This window comes from Heptranchias perlo, chromosome 27 (assembly GCF_035084215.1).
Source record: "Heptranchias perlo isolate sHepPer1 chromosome 27, sHepPer1.hap1, whole genome shotgun sequence".
NCBI lineage: Eukaryota > Metazoa > Chordata > Chondrichthyes > Hexanchiformes > Hexanchidae > Heptranchias > Heptranchias perlo.
The window spans coordinates 23,293,663-23,310,954 of record NC_090351.1 but is presented as its reverse complement, the minus strand read 5'-3'; the positions used below and the strand labels follow the sequence as shown (position 1 = coordinate 23,310,954).

The window sequence follows — 17,292 nt, the reverse complement described above, 5'->3', positions numbered from 1 at the left end:
CATATTATTGTTAGTCTATTCTCAAGGTTTATCTGTCTCTAATTCCAAATGATAAATCCACTTTCTAATGCAATATCATTGAATTCAGTGGTGCATAATTTTGTATGGCGATGATATTGTAAGGTTATGATCCCATCATACCTATTTTTGTATTGAGTTTTCTGCTGCCTTTGCCCTTGTATTAATGCTTTGTTCTGCATGCTATGTTGGGTCTGAAGAGATGTGTAAAAAATTATAAGGTTCTTACAATCTCCCCCTCCTGACACACCACTGAGCTCCTGATCTCAACTGTATTACTGTGGCAAAGAGCTGGGCAGCAGCCATAGAAAGATCATCAGAGGAAGAGTCCTTTCTGGTCCACTCACCTGAATTTGGTACCGGTTGGTTCAGGAAGATGTTGGCAGGAGGCAGGGAATAGATTACCACCTCCCTTCTCAGTTGGAGATGGCATGTTGTGAAAGGTGAGGAAAAGTAGAGATAGCTTTTGCCCTTATAATAAAAAAAGAACTCTAGCTACATGGTCCTGTTGTTGAAGGAGAAGAGGAGGCCATAAAGATCAATAAGAGGTGCAAGTCACTAAAAGATTGAACTTGAACTGGACTAGTTGCCTAGTGGTTAGGGTTAGAATAATGTCATTGATGATACCATAAGCAGTCTTTCCTGGTCCTACGTGGATGCCAACCTGGCAAGTTATGGCGAAGTCAGTGACATTTGAAGCAAGCCAATTTATACTTTGTCAGTTGACAATATTTAAAAGGACTGAACTCTTTCTGTAATGAATTTCTAATTGCTAGTCAGTTTTATAAAATTATTGTATATTCTAGTAATGTATAGACTGGAGGTCATCAATTTGTATCTGATGTGCCATGAAAATTATCCTTTTTTTATTTCTTTCTATCTTGCAGCTTGGCTAAGTGTGTTTTCTCCAGTATGACCTTGTCAAAACAGCAAGATAGTTAAAGCTGTTTTTCTGAAAAATGTAAACTGTTATTTATACTCTTTGCATGTTATGCAGGCTGGAAGTAGCTTTGACACTTATTCATCAAGAATAAATCTAAATTTCTGTGTGACATCTATTTAAACATTTTCTGTCACTCTAACAGTAATAATTCATTACATAAGCTGTGTCTTTTAAAAAAAAAACACTGGTATTATTGTATATTATTCCCTAAAATTCATATGTTGTTACCTTTACCTTCTCTATTTTATATGTGGTGATAAGTCTTGTTCCCTAATTAGTCTAGTTTGATTATGAAAATTGGATTTAGTTAGCATAATTCATTAATGTTCTTATAATAGCAGAACCATGACACTCTCAAAGCGTCATAAAGTTGGGCTTGCCATTTTTCAGTTATTAATGAAAATGTAAAAATAGTTAATGCCATAGCCCTCCTTTTCTCCACTCTTTCTGCCCCACTAAATATGTTGCCCTGTAATATGGACAGAGTATAAATATATTTCTTACAGTAAATGAAAATATTGGAGCAGGCAGCTATTGTAATGCTACTAAACATTTATTCAAACCAGTTTGAATTCTAGTAATAATTGCATGTTGCTGCTTAAATTTTATTAGCATACTGGATAAAGGCCTACTTTTTCCAAACTGCTGCACAGATTTTTTTGTAGTATTATCAGTGAAAGTTGGACATTGTTCATTATATATCTTGAACAATCCAATTTTATTTGAGCAAGATATTAATTTTTTTTTAGTAAGACTAAAAGTACTGCATATGTGGAGACAAAACAATAAATAATTTGCTAGACTTGATATTTTTTAAGAGATAGTTGTTAGGAACTCCAGAGACAAAAGGTTTTATAATTTTGAATATCTCCCACATGGAGTAGTTGAGGCAAATAGTATAAACCCATTTTAAGGGGAAATTGGACAAGTAGAAAGGAGATACGAATAGAAGGATATGCAGGTAGAGTTAGAGAAAGTAGGGTAGGAGGAGGCTCATGTGCAGCATAAGCACTGGCACAGACCAGTTGGGCCAAATGGCTTTTTCCTGTACTGTAAATTCTATGTAATTCCTTCTTGCAAATTTCTGCACATACACAGCTATGTGAATTATGACCCCAGGGTTTGCATCACACTATTTTTGTTTTTTAATTCAGTTACTCAGGAAAGTGGATGGTAACTTGTGTCACAAAGATGATACTTACAGGATGGTGAGTTGTCTATCTAGGGCTAGAGCAGTACATATTGAGGAAAAGATAGAAGGGGCACCAAATGGGACAGGAAGGGATCTGGCGGTGTTAGTCCATGTAGGAATAAATAATATAGGGAAAAATAACCTGGGGACCTTAAAAATCACATAATACAGCAACAACAATAGCTACTTGCATTTTTATAGCACATTTAATGTAGGTACTTAAGAGGTGTAATTGAAAAATGGCCAGTGAGCCAAAGGAGGAGATTAGCAGGATGATGAAAAGCTTGCTAAAAGACATGGCCATTAGAATAGGTCTTGGAGAAGTTGAGCGGTTCAGGGAGAGAATTCCAGAGCTTGGGGCCTAGGCATGGCTCCCAATGGTGGGTCTCATGGAGGAGAAGATCTCAGAGAGGGCATTGAGGGAGATGGAAGAGAAGCTATAGAGAGATGAGTTCAGGGCTAGGGCAGGGTGTGTTGTCAGCAGGGGGCTGCAACAGGGGCAGCTGAATGGATGATCTCAATCTCGGTGACAAAGAATTCCATGAGCTTTTCACACATTATTAGAGGTGAGGATAGAGAGGCAGGGAAGAGGGCTTTCAGGATACAGTTTGTTCTATGAAGAGAGAAGAAGGCTATGTGAGAACAAGAAAGTTGTTTTAATGAGTAACTTCAGTCAACCCAATAAAAATTGAGAAAATCCAAATGGTTCAGAATCGGAGTTAGTAAATGTAACACACGATTGCTTTGTGACTTAGTGCGTGAAGAAAGCCATAGGCACCAGTGCTCATTAATGTATAGAAAATGGAAGTTGTGGCACCCTTGGGGGAAACGATAACAGAACGATTAAATTCTAATGATCTGGGTTGAGTAATTCCAAAGTTGAGCCAGATATACAACTTAAATGAGGGAACAACGCGAACAAATTAATTGAGGAACAACATCTCAGTAGAGGACATGTAGAACACCTTTTAAAGGAATAATGCCAAATTTACAGATTAGGTACATACTTAGAATCAGCAAACTCCAACTATACAGATGTGGCCCCAAGTAGATCAGTAAACAAATCAAAAATGAAATAAAGAGGAAAAATAATCTGTACAAATACTGTAGGGCGAAAGGGGCAGGACATCACTGGGAGGAACATAGCTATATGTTAAAAGGGTGATCAGAGAGTCAAAGAGAGACCTAGAAAACAACATAGCCGCAGAGGAATAGCAACACTAAGAAGTTCTTTCAATACTTCAACAGTCAGGGAAGAGGTGACACCATAAGAGATGCTAACGGGTGAAAACAGAGAATGAGAAGAGATAGTAAATATTCTGAATGACTACTTTATCAAAGTATTCACAAAGGAAGTCTTGAGCAATATGCCCTCCCCAAATAGAGATAATCTAGACACAATCTAGATTGAAGTCCTACACAGGCTAAAGGGGCTCAAAACTAATAAATCACTAGGTATAGATGATATTTATCCCAGAGTGCTATGGGAAACTAAGAAGGCGATTTGTGTGACATTGTCCATCATAATGAAGGAGTCATTAGACACTGGAGAGGTACCACTATATTAGGAACTGGTCAAAGTGGTGCCCAAAACAAAAAGGGTGACAAAACAGATGCAGGCAACTACTGATCTATTCATATTAATTCAGTTCCATGTAATAAAATTAAATTGAGTATCAGGAGTAAGGTTGAAGATTACCTGTATAACAATAATCTAGTAAACACAAGTCAACATGGGTTCAGCAGGGGACGATCCTGCCTGACTAACCTCCTTGACTTCTTTGAGGAAGTGTCATCCCAAGAGGACTGTGTGTTGTACCTAGACTTCCAAAAGATTGTAGATGAAAGGAAGGACTGAGGGAGATGAGGCTTTTCACAGTCTGAAGTTCCCGAGAAAGGATGAGTTAGAGTAGGAGACTGTATGATGATTCTTGTTTTCAATATGGGGGAATACAAGGAGTAAGAAAAGTATATAGAATTATTTAGCTTGGAAGAACGAGAGAGGAAAGTTCAGAAGAGCACTGCACCGATTAATATCTACAAAAAAATGACAAAAGTTCATGACAGGTGTGGATGGTAAAGAGATGACTGAGAGATCACTGGTCAGATGACAAGCTTCTTCTTGTATAGTTTTCTAGAGCATGAGAGATGCAGTTGACGAACCTCCTCAGATATGTGAGCAGTTTTCAAATCTTGGAGTGACATGGGCTTTATGGAGAATTCAGACTTATTGGGGGAAAAGAACTGCTTGGCATGAAGGAGGAATCTGGACTTCTTAGAAGGAACTACAGTGAGTGAGGAAATGTGAGCGTTCCGTTTTAGCTCAGTGAACATTGCTGAGGCCAAGAATGTTGAAAGATGAAAGGCTAAGGATGGAGTCTCAAAGTAAAGAGATTGTAGCTGTTGTTAAACTTTGAAGAGACATGAAAAAACTGTCTTAAAAATTGAAAGAAACAATGTTTTCACTGCTTCATTGAAGGGCATGGAGGAAGAAAGGAAAAGAAGAGCCTGCATTTGTATTGCACCTTATCATGTCCTCAGGATGACCCAAAATGCTTCACATTAAATAAATTGTTTATGAAGTGTAGTCACTATTGTTATGTAGGCAAGCACAGTAGCCAATTTGCGTCTTGTAAAATGTTACAAACAGCACGTAAAATGACTGACTGTTTTATATGTTTTTTGTGATGTTGGTTGAGGGGATGAATGTTGGTCAAGCAAAGGAAGAACTCCTTGTATTTCTTTGAATAAAGCTATGGCATCTTTTACAGCCACATAAAGAGAAAGATGAAGTCTCAATTCAACATCTCATCCAAAAGGTGGCACATTTGATGGTGCAGCACATCTTCAACACTACACTGATGAGCCAGCCTAGATTATGTGCTGAAATCCTGAAATTGGGCTTGCATCTGACCTTCTGACTCTGAGTTGAGCATGCTATCAATGGAGCCAAGCTGACACAAGAGATCCAAATATAGTGATTGAGCTAATGTACTGTGAGAGAAATTGAGTTTGTGTACACTGAGGGCATGTTACTTAAAGGAAATGGGTGAATGTGGAAAGGAGTCATCAATAAAGGAATGGTAATGGTTGGATCATGGGAATTAAAATGGAAGGAGGCAAAAGCCATGAGGTACCCCTGATTTTGAAATTTTGTGCTTAGTGTTAGAAATTCAGACCCATTGCATTTGGGCTGCTGTCAAAAAGCCCTTCTTCACACAGTGATCAATACATGGAATAGACTTCAAAGTAAGGCTGGTAAAAACCCTGTAATCATTTAAGAAACAATTGGCTGTTTAGATGGGAGTCTTTCCGGATTGATGAGCTAAAATGGGTAGAATGGCATTCCTCATGTATTTTTTTGCGAACCATCTAGCTCTATGTAATCAATCCAGATTTCTGCAATGGACCACACTGATGAGAAAACAAATCTGTTGTCTCTGGAATGTGACTAGATCATTCATTACAAAGCTGAGACTTGTAACCCACAAATATGGGTGGTAATGCTCTTCAGCATTTATCCTTGTGTTGCTTTTCTTTTTCACAATAGTGAATCCTGGGGGGATGTCAGTACAACAACTGTCTAATGCAATTTAAATAAGAGATGTATTGCTTTTCACTTGACTTTATTCCTTCTGGAATTGTGGCAGTAGCACCTGTGAAAAGGATCTTAACACCAGAGTCTTTTGATGCTGTGATATCTGTGAAGTTCACCGCACTGGAGAAATGCACAGACATGTAAGGGGAAGGTCTGCACGGGTTAGAGATATAACAAATAGTATGGGTGCACTGAATGCTTGGCTTGCCAATGGCCAGACAAAATGGTGGCTGGCATAGCCAGATGTGGTGTTTACGTTGTCACTAAGGTTGCCACTGTCTCCAGAAGCACAACACAAATGGAAATTATCTCTTTAGGTGGATCTTGGATTCCTGGCTTGAAGTGAAAGAGTTAATCATTAATATATGCCACAAAGCTTTCCCCAGTTTGAGTGTTGATAGTATATCTAGTGGTGCTTTTCAAGCCTTGAACAAAGGTTGAATTAAATGCTGTGCAAACCAACTTGTTCTTACACTTTTTAATGAAGAGTACATGTGGTTTACTACCTGAAACAATTTTTATACAATGAACCAGATAATATGTGAGTTCCTCGTAATACAAGGTTCATGAGTTGTATTAGATCATACATGTAGGATTGGACTGTAAGATGAAGCTTTGCATGCTGCCGTGAAGGTTATAAAACATTTCCAGTAAAATGAATTACTGTCTGCACTGTCAAAATAAATTTGTTCTGATCTACCAACCCCTGGAGCAATGTGACGTCAGTATGTTCCAAGAATGGAAACCTTGATATTCATTCTGAGTTAGACTACAGTAAATTGTTCCTGTGCTTGATAATTGTTTGAGGCAATTGCCATTTATACTGGAGTGTAGGAGGCTTTAATGTTTAGTACAAAATTTAGTCAATTAATAATTATTGTTATTGTGCTGCACATTTACATGGATGACTGAAGATACAATTATTTTTAGCAAATAGCTCTACTTCCTGTTGGATGTAAATTCTAATCATTAGTTTTGTGAACTGAATTAGTATGATACAATTGGAGTTTTTTGAAATCTATTTGTGTAAAATGATTTACAATAATTAATCACTGTACAATCATTATATGGGTAGTTATACTAATGTTGTTTGCAGATATTTTTAAAATATAGAACTGACATTTTAACTTAAATTTGTGGGCGAACAAGCCCCAATCGTGATTCAGGGTCATTGTTTCAATGTAGTTGTCAGAGGAGTGATGTAATATTAAGTCATTTTGTGTTGGTTTCTTCTTGCAGCTTACTTAAAGAAGGTTCTAAGATGTATGCACAGTCAAAGTCAAAGAGAGCCTCAAGTTTCCATGAGTTTGCAAAAAGCACCAGTGATGCTTGGGACATTGGGGATGATGAAGAAGAAGAGTTCATGTCATTTGCTTCCCAAAGCCTCAACTCAAAGGTTGCAATGGCAACAGCTGCTCAGGTCATTCAGAACCACAATAAATTGAAGGAATATCCTGGAGAGAAAATGCAGCAATCGGATTCAATCGATGAGGCTAAAACGAATGGCAAGATGGTCAAATCAAACAGTGAAGTACAACTGTCAAAGTCTTCAGGTAAGGGCCTGCTTATACTTCTACAGGCATAGTTATTCTTGGTCATTGAAGATGATAATGGTTGCTAGCCCTCTATTTTACATTATTCCTTGCTGTGTTGATAGGTTGCTCATATAGCTTTCATAAAGAAATATAAAACTGGTACCTTCGGATGCTGTTAAGTTCTTCCTTTTCAGCTTGTGGTGTGTGTGTGTGTGTGTGTGTGTGTGTGTGTCAATATATTTAAAATTTTGGTAATCACTATAATTGTCTCAAACGTTTTTTTCTACAAGAAGAAAATTATTTGAATTAAAGTGAGACTTATCAAACTAATAGACAAAAAGTATTAGGATATTGGAAGATGTAGGGTTAGGAGCCTCACAGGAAGAATGTAACTTGTGATTGGAACTCTGAAAACAGTATCAGAATGGAAACAATTTCTACAGTAGCATTACCATTTGAGTTGTGCTTTGGGTAACAACTCGTACCTCTGTGACCACAAATAACAGGATGAAACCCTTGTCTTGAGAGGTGTGGGGTACGCACCAAATAGAGGATTATAAGGACTCAGGCTGCGGTTTAACTTTTACACTTAATGGTACTTTGGATTAAAATATCTATTCATGGAACCTTTTTCAATATATATTTTACAATGTTACATTCCACAGTCATTTTGATGTTTGTTTAAATGTGATTGATTTAACATTTATATCACAAAAAATTCAAAAGTGTAAAATCTAATATTTTTGAATAGCCCCTGATGTGGAGAATAGATCTCCAAGTTTCGCAAATACTGTACTACCATTTGGTACATCTTCATGATGAGTATGGATGGGATAACAGCAGAATCAATGTGCATGAGGCAGATGTTTCTGAGCAAGTTAACTAATGTGGGAATCTGATTCTGTAACAATTAATATCTGAACTGGGACAATAATGCTTTTAAGTATATTTAAGTTTCAGCTTGGCTCAATTAATGGCACTCTTGCCTCTGAGTTAAAAGATTTGGTTTCGAGCCCCATTGCAGACTTGAGCATATAATCTGGGCTGATACTTCAGTGCACTATTGAGGGAGTGCTGCATTATTGGAGGTGCCATCGTTCAGATGAGACATTAAACTGAAGCCCTGTCAGCCTGCTCAAGCGGATGTAAAGGCTCCTCTGGTATTATTGGAAAAAATGTAGGGAGTTTTCCCTTTGTCCTGACCAATATTCCTCCCTCAACTAATGCCACCAAAAATTGATTATTTGGTCATTCATTTTTTTGTTGTTTGTGAGACCTTGCTGTGTGTAGATTGGCTGCTGTGTTTGATTACATAGCAATAGTGACTGCATTTCAGAAGCAATCCATTGGTTGTAAACGTTGAGGACATAAGGTAGTATGCAAGTTCTTTTTTCTTTATCACACAGTAGTTGGCTGGTTCTCACTGCCTTGAGACAGGGATACATCGATGAATAGCATATTTAATCTCCGTTTCTTGGTGTCAGCACAGTTCTTCTATTCTGAGAGGAATTCCATCATGCATTGCACTGGGTCATAAAAGTTCTCAATCCAAGGAGCCTCTACTCAAATGACACACTCGGTACAGAAAATTTATAGGTGCATTTCCCTGCTCACATTTCACTCCAAAAGTCGGAGCTAATCCATGGAAGGATTGGGTTTACCACTGATGGAGTACAATAGACTCATGTAGGATTCATAATTGCATATCCTTTTGATTTATTACAGATGGAGACTGAATGAACTGCTGTCCACTCCTCCTCTGACAAGTCTCTATTAAGACCTCACTCCTATTCACGTCTCAGTTGAAAGTTTGAGCCTTGAACGTGCTAATAAAACGGGTATGAAGTGGATATCATCTTTGTGTTTGAGTGGTTATTGGCCAGGAAGTAATCTGTTGGGTTGCCAATATGAGGAACTGCCATGTTGGTTGAATCTTCCAGAAGGCAGCATAACAACGATTAGTAAAAGAAACCCACTTCATTTAAACAGTAGGAATTCTGTACATTCTTGAGAGGGTGTGGTAAATTGATTATCTTGCTAATGTTTCCCTCTATGGAGGATTACCTGCTGATTCTAAAAATGTCTGTAACTTGGGATTGAAGTTTTAGTGCTGCCAGTGGGAGAGAGCCTAGAGGTGCGCCTCAGTATGGCCTACTGCTTTTTAATCATACCTTAGGTAGAAGTTAAATTTTACTATCTGACAGGATACAATGTTTGGGAAAGCCTTGAAAGAATTTCTAAATAGGACCTCCTCAATGTGATGCATACTTTTCCATATTTACCAAGCCTGTCATTCATAAGCTTGACATAGTAAATAAATGTATATGCTATATAAGCTGTCCAAAACTAAGTTCTCCCCCTGCCCCCCAACTTCTGTTGTTTGAATATTCTACCCCAGCTGAGAAACCTTTTCCTGGACCTGTGTTAATGCTATATTTACCAGGCTGCTGAACTGTCTACTGGAATGGAAATGCTTTCTCAGGATTGAAATAAAGGATCAGGGCCTGGGTAGCCGTGTTAATAACATAAAGCATCCTCTGTATTTTATTCACTGAATGGCAACCTTGAATTAATCCTGTTTGATTTGGATGCACTAAATTAGGAACGATCTGCTCACTTCTCCAGGCCATAACTCTGTGGCTAAAATCTTCAGGAAAGGATTAAAAGTGATGAGATTGGTGAATGGTTGGTGGGGGGAGGCAAAATTGTAGAATCTTTGAGGGTAATGACTGCTTCATAGATGGGAATTGGAAAGAATCTTTTTCTCAGATGTGGTTACGTAAAATGAACTATTGCAGACCCCTGTGGAAAAACAGTCCAGACTTGAATCTTTTTCTTACTGTATCCCGCGTGGCTGCCAAACATTTAATTCCTGTGTTAGAGTTAATGGGCCAGACATTGCTGGAAAGATAATGACGAATTAACAGCGCTCGCCATTATTCATTCGTGAAAAATCTAGCAATTTGAAGAAGAGATACCCCATGAGTTCCGATTCTCCACAAATTGCTGGATGATTTGTTCCGCTCCACCGTTAGCCTCGACAAAACGGGAAAGATTACAACCTTGCCTTCAGCTTCCCCATTGACATTCATTGCGTGCCATGAAATTGCTGGATTTACAATGTTAATGCGAATTAATCTCGCCGGAGACATTTAGGGCTGGTAATTCATGACGTAAAGACCTTGGCAAAGGTGTGATTTAAGGTCCTCACATGACACTGAAGCTTGGAGGCCCAGAAAGGGAAGAGTGAAGCTGTTGATTATCTCTCCAGCAGGTACTGTATTTTGTAAGGGTGTCTGATACCTAAATCTGTCTCGGGAATCTGTTTTTGTTACATTCTTTTGCCATCAACACCTGCAATTGCTTAAAGGTGATAATTTCTAGGACACAAAGCTCTTTTGAGACTCAGAAGAGCATGAAAGCAGTGAGCTGGTTTACCCACTTGGAGTTTCACTGTTCCTGTTGCTAACAGACCATCAGGAAGAGGAGCAGAGAGAATAGGCCCGCAGGTTGAGGCATCATGGCTGAAGGCTGCCCAGATGAACAATTACCCCCTCCCGGTAGAGTGTCTACAGGTTGAGAATGTCCTTTGAGACAATGTCAGAGGAGCTCTGTGTGAGAAGGCTGCTCTTCAGCAAGAAGGTAATCGGCTGCTTCTGTGACATCCTAAAAGAGGACCTGCTGCCATGGTCTATCTCCAACAGGGCCTTGACAGTGACCATGAAGGTGACAATAAGCCTCAACTTCTGTGCATGTGGCTCCTTTCAGGCTGGCACCCGTGGCATTTGCAACATCACCCAGGGCGACGCAAGGGCCTGCATTCAGTAGGTCATGGAGGCCATATTCTGCATTGCATCCGGGTTCATCAGGTATGACATGTCTCCAGCGCAGCAAAGGGAGAGGTCCATTGCATTCCATAGGATTGTTGGCATCCCCAGAGTGTAGGGGGTCATTGATGGAACCCACGTGCTACTGAAGGCACCACGTGATGAACCTGTGACATTGATAAACAGGAAAGGCTACCATTCGTTGAATGTGATAGCCTGCGATATCCAACTGCGCATCATGCGTGTTAATGCAGAGCATCAGGGAAATGCCTTCGTTCTTTGATACGCCAATGTACGTAACGTTCACCAGGGAGGGACAAGCAGGTGGATGGATTTCAGTGAACAAGGCTGAAGCCATGGCTGATGACACCCTTCTTCATCACCAATAACACAGCACAGGAAAGGTACAACTGTGCAAGCGTCAAGTGGTGGAGAGGACAGTAGGGGTGCTGAAATTATGCTTCCAGTGCCTGGACAGGTTGGGGGGTGTTTTGCAGTACTCGCCTAGCAAAGTGGTCAAGATTGTGGTAGTTTGCTGAGCATTGCACAACTTTGCCCTGCAGAAAGGACTGACCCTTAACCTGGCAGACAAGATGCCAGTGGATCTGGATGATCTTTACCTGGATGTCGCTGGGGCCACGGATGGTGGAAGGCACAGCTGCAGCGGGCAGGGTGGCTAGAGAGCAGAAGGTGGCTCAGTCATTTGGACAATGTTAGCCGTAATATGCCTCCTCCACTTCGCCCCCCCCCCCCCCACCCCCACCCCCACCCCCACCCCAAGACACCACCAACAGAATTGAGGTGGACCAGGAAGTCCTGATTGTGTCAGTTAAATGATTCCTCATCATGGCGTGAACAAAAGGAAGGGCAGACATGTTTTTTTTACTATTCGTTCATGGGATGTGGACGTCGCTGGCGAGGCCGGCATTTATTGCCCATCAAATTCAAGTCAAACAATGGAACTTTTTATTCAGTGGAATAAGAATGAAAAATTACATCTTCATCAGGAAGTAGTGCAAATCAGTAGGACTTTATTAACGTTGTCAAGCACACATTCTACAGTGAACATTTATACATCACTGCCTGTGAACTGAGCAGCAGTGCTAGATTTCTCCTTTGACAGCAGTTGTAAATGTAGATTTGTTCAAAAGTAGTAAACCTTTTCAAAGTATCAAAAAGTTGCAAACGACTTCTAATATGATAATGAGAAACACTTGTAAATGTAAAAATTATTTAAAAAAATTTAAAATTTCAACAAGTTGCAAACGTCTTCTCAATTATTTAACAATTTTACAACACCAAGTTATCGTCCAACGATTTTATTTTTAATCCCACAAGCTTTCGGGGGCTTTCCCCTTCCTCAGGCGGTGTGGAAAAGAATGAAAAATTACATCTTCATCAGGAAGTAGTGCAAATCAGTAGGACTTTATTAACGTTGTCAAGCACACATTCTACAGTGAACATTTATACATCACTGCCTGTGAACTGAGCAGCAGTGCTAGATTTCTTCCCCTGAGGAAGGGGAAAGCCCCCGAAAGCTTGTGGGATTAAAAATAAAATCGTTGGACTATAACTTGGTGTTGTAAAATTGTTTACAATTGTTAACCCCAGTCCATCACCGGCATCTCCACATCACAATTATTTAACAGCAGCAGCAACAGCAACATTAGCATCAAGAGTAATAAATAACACCAACAATAGCAACAAATGTAATAAGAACGTTCTCCTTGGAACAGAGACGGTTGCGAGGAGATTTGATAGAGGTATTCAAAATCATGAAGGGTCTAGACAGAGTAGATAGAGAGAAACTGTTCCCATTGGTGGAAGGGTCAAGAACCAGAGGACATAGATTTAAGGTGATTGGCAAAAGAACCGAAGGTGACATAAGGAAAAACCTTTTTACCCAGTGAGTGGTTAGGATCTGGAATGCACTGCCCGAGTGGGTAGTGGAGGCAGATTCAATCATGGCCTTCAAAAGGGAACTGGATGAGTACTTGAACAGGGCGGGGGAGTGGGACTAACTGGATTGCTCTTGCATAGTGCCGGCGCGGACTCGATGGGCTGAATGACCTCCTTCCGTTCTGTAACCTTTCTATGATTCTATCTGTGAAACTATTTACAAGACTAATACCCTCACAGACGTGCCTGAGGGTCAGCTGTGAGTGAGACTGAGTGCGTGGAGGTGGATTCTGCACGAGAAGGGCATCCTATTCGGTCCTACGCCTTGCCCGCCACGTGCACGAACCCTTGTGCCATGGGCACGGCCTCTGTGAGTCGGAATCAGGGAGTTGGGAGCTGGGTTCCTGAAGCTGCTTCGAGGGTCATGGGGAGCAGGTGGGCTGCTCTTGTGGAGTTCCAGCTGCCAGCTGCATCACCGGAGCATCATCCTCAACAGCCAGGTACTGCAAGGCCTGTGCGCCTGGCACTGAGCCTGGTGGTGGAAGGAAGTGGCCCTGGGATGTCTCTTTTCTCTTGGGACCAAATCCATGATTGTTTTTAGTCAGTATTCAGTTCATTGATCTGTTTGTTTTGCCTGCCATCGTTGATAAATTATTACACATATTAAAGCTTTGAGTAATTTGAGAGTAAATAACGTTTTGAAAGAGAATGCATAATAGTAGAACATATTTCTAAACACTAAAAGGACAAGAGCAGCAGGCACATGGGAACAACACCACCTGCACGTTCCCCTCCAAGTAACACACCATCCCGACTTGGAAATATATCGCCGTTCCTTCATCGTCGCTTGGTCAAAATCCTGGAACTCCCTCCCTAACAGCACTGTGGGAGAACCTTCACCACACGGACTGCAGCAGTTCAAGAAGGCGGCTCACCACCATCTTCTCAAGGGCAATTAGGGATGGGCAATAAATGCTGGCCTCGCCAGCGACGCCCACATCCCATGAACGAATAAAAAAAATAAACACTAAATTTAAACAAATATGCTAGTCTATAGTAAATGTACCAAGTATATGCTATAAATTGTTTCTAATGGCAGTTTTCATCCGACAATTACAGTGCTAAATAGGAAGACGCGTCCTTGCATGTTGCTGAGTCATTTCATTGTCCTGAACAAGATAATTCAGATGGGAGTTTTTTTAAAACTTGGAAAATATAACTGGGAAGAGCTGAGAAATCCTCACTTTATTTTACGTTCAGGAGAGTCGCAATGAAAATTAAGCTCTTCAGGAAGCTGTGTACCTGGTATCTTTTGACTGCTTGAGATGGACTTGCCAAGTCATGACCTTGTTTGTGCTAATTCACTGTTTATCCTTTTTTCTTTTTTAAAAAAAAATTATCAATTTTAAAGGAATGTTGCCTTGCAAATAGTTTGAGGTCATAAGATTACAAGTAATTATAAAGGGACAAGGTCTTTATGAAGAAGTGTTTGGCAAATTCTTTTGTTTGGGGAGGGAAAGACCTATGTGTCATTTTCATCCCAAAGTTCTGTACAAGAGACGCAGAAGTGTGTTTTGATGTGATTTATCGTTACGTTATGTGTTTACAAACAAGAAAAGGTTTAAATTTCTTATCAATGGCCCTCCATGCAACTGGAAAAAAAATTGTGGTGCTGATACTCGAAGCTTTTGTTAATCAGAAGTCTTACTGACTGCTGCAAACCTCTTCACGGTGCTTCATCAGCTCTGCCATTTCCGCTACAGCAAAATGGGGACGTTGTGTGAATTGGTAACATCATGTCTGACATGCTGCACGATGTACTCTGTTGCACTCCCAGCAGCGGATAGCACTGTGTGCATGGGTGATATATGGATTCCTCCTGCTCAGTCAAGCAGAATCTTTTTGACAGTGTTACTCAGTCACGTTTCATCTTGCTTGCATTGATTAAATTTAGTTAATTTCCATGTTCTCCTCTTCTCAAAGAAATATAAACATCTTTGCCCTTTTATTTACTGCAGTTATGCAGCTTTTAAAGGCATACTAAGGAAATAATTCTGCAATGACGACTGAGAACAACCTCTCCTTAGCAAAAGTGGGAGGACAATTTTACTGTGTGCTATTCCTGAATTTATGGGATGTGGACAAAGGAAGGGAGAAGAGGAAAGCTGCTAATCTACAGGGGAATGAGAGAAAGTATATTCTTGTGTGCCATTAATATCTCAGTGACAGGTTGCAAAGACTTCAAGTGAGGCTGTGTAAACATTTCACTTGTGCAATAAAGTTTTGTTCATCTTTAACTTAACTTGTATATTTTAATAAACCACTAGGGGAGCTACTGCTGGCTGGAAAAAAAGTCCATATCCTGCTGTTCCTTGTCTTAATTTACAGCCAAAAGTAGTGAAGTGAATATTATTCTTGCTGGTGATTCATTGGTCAAGCCTCTCATCTTCTAACTTTATGACTGGAGGGTGAAGTTCTAGAGCAGCAGGCCAGTGGAGTCCGTTCCCATCAAGGGAGAGATGTGCAATGAATTGTAATGCTTTTGCGGTTAACAGGATCACTAAAATATCAATCATATTTAATGCCAGACTGAAGCAATTACAGGGGCATATTCCTTGGGACATAGGGTAATTTCAGCAAAACCAGTGAGCTAGCATTCTGTGGAGATCTTGCAAGAAATTTACAAATTGCTTGTGGGAATTTTGTAATCCACTAAGGGTTGTTTTTATACTTTCTTTAGAAACTGGGTCATTTCTATTTATCAATCTTTCACCTAAATTTCATGGCTGGTACTTCTGTTTATATTGATTTTGGGAAAGACATCACAAACCTTTCTGCAATGATTTATTCTGCTGTGCTGATGTTTAGTAAGTTGGATGATTTCAATATAATTCAGCATACCAGGTTAGAGGAAAATCAGAGTAGTGTACCATGGGATAGTTGTTTTTGTTTACAAACCTCCAGATAGGTTTCTGCCTGCCTCTGTTTACCTTTGGAATTCCTTTTTCTTTATTTAAGAATTTCCTTCTGCTTTTTCAAAATTACTGCACAAAATTAACTTCTGACCATTTGTAGACTGGAAGTTAGTCAAACTTACTGACTGCTGGTATGTGGATTGGTTGCAGGAGGTGTACCTGTAATTGTGTAAATTGAATTACTGTTGTGGTATTCCCTAGCATGTCCAGATGAGAGCTGGCAATTCAGCTTGTAGGTAATGGTGGGTAGTTTGGAGTGTTCACCTAAGCCTTGCAAAAACAGAGGGGAAATTTATATGATTGTGACTGACATTATTAAAGCACATATAGTGATCATTAATATAATAAACCTGGGTTTAAATCTTAAAATTATGCATAATCTTTTAAATATGGTAATTGTTTTACATTGAATGTTACTGTTTTCATTAAATATGTAGGCAGTGGTATTTCATAAATAGTACTTATGCCATGACATAGTTGGTTAGCACATGGTTCTTTCATTTCTGGGAACTGGGATTAAATCCAGCCCAAAATGTTGGAATGAAAGTCTCTTGTTTCTGCCAGCTGTAAAGGTCCTTTATGAAATGAGTGTGAGCTCAGCCTAGTTTCTAATTGTTGTAAGTCCACAGCAGGAAACTTGACACAGAACCAAATTCTGTCTTTGTTGGGCCACAAGGGTGGCTGGTATAGGGGATGGAGACATTTATACTGATTTCAGCAAAAGATTTTGTAAAAATAAATTGGGAAGAACTGCTACAGGGAAGGATTGAAAACAATGGAGGCATGAATTGGAGTTGCTTACTAAGTGATGAAAGTTGCGTTCATTTTCAGCTTGTAAAAACCAAAAGTATATTACCTGATTGAGCTGGCAGTTTTTTAACTTGGGGATATATATGTTGCAGCTGGATCAAGCTGCCATGTACTTTATTTACAATTACGTATCTATGCTGAAAACTAGCCAATAGATTTTGTTAAAATTAATTTGGACATAATAAAATGCTGCTGTGAAATTCGGCCACGTATGTAGTTTTGCGATTTAATTTTATATCGAGAATAGTGGAGACATGGGAGTCTTACAAGACTTTTGTCTACATAAGGGTATAGCTAACTTCTTAAACCAGGGGAATGATTTGTGAGCAATTTATACTATGCATATGAAGCCTAAGATTAGATTACATTCTTGAACATATTCACTGAGTTTTTCAAATTCCAAATGTTTGGGTTATTTTTACAAATGAGTTTATTAAGCTATATTTGTTGGGTGGTAGCTGGCATATGTGCCTATTTCTTTAATACATTCTGGTG

The 17,292-nt window shown here is 39.6% G+C and overlaps 1 protein-coding gene across 4 annotated transcripts in view; it reads left to right on the top strand.

Annotated features, from left to right (window-relative positions):
* Positions 1-17,292, top strand: part of LOC137344466 (TBC1 domain family member 22B-like) — a 318,631-nt gene that overhangs the window by 26,162 nt on the left and 275,177 nt on the right. For all 4 annotated transcript variants that reach the window (XM_068007450.1, XM_068007451.1, XM_068007449.1 and 1 more), the window contains one exon: positions 6,991-7,304. In XM_068007450.1, the coding sequence (XP_067863551.1) occupies positions 6,991-7,304 (314 nt within the window). The remainder of the gene's footprint in view (positions 1-6,990; positions 7,305-17,292) is intronic.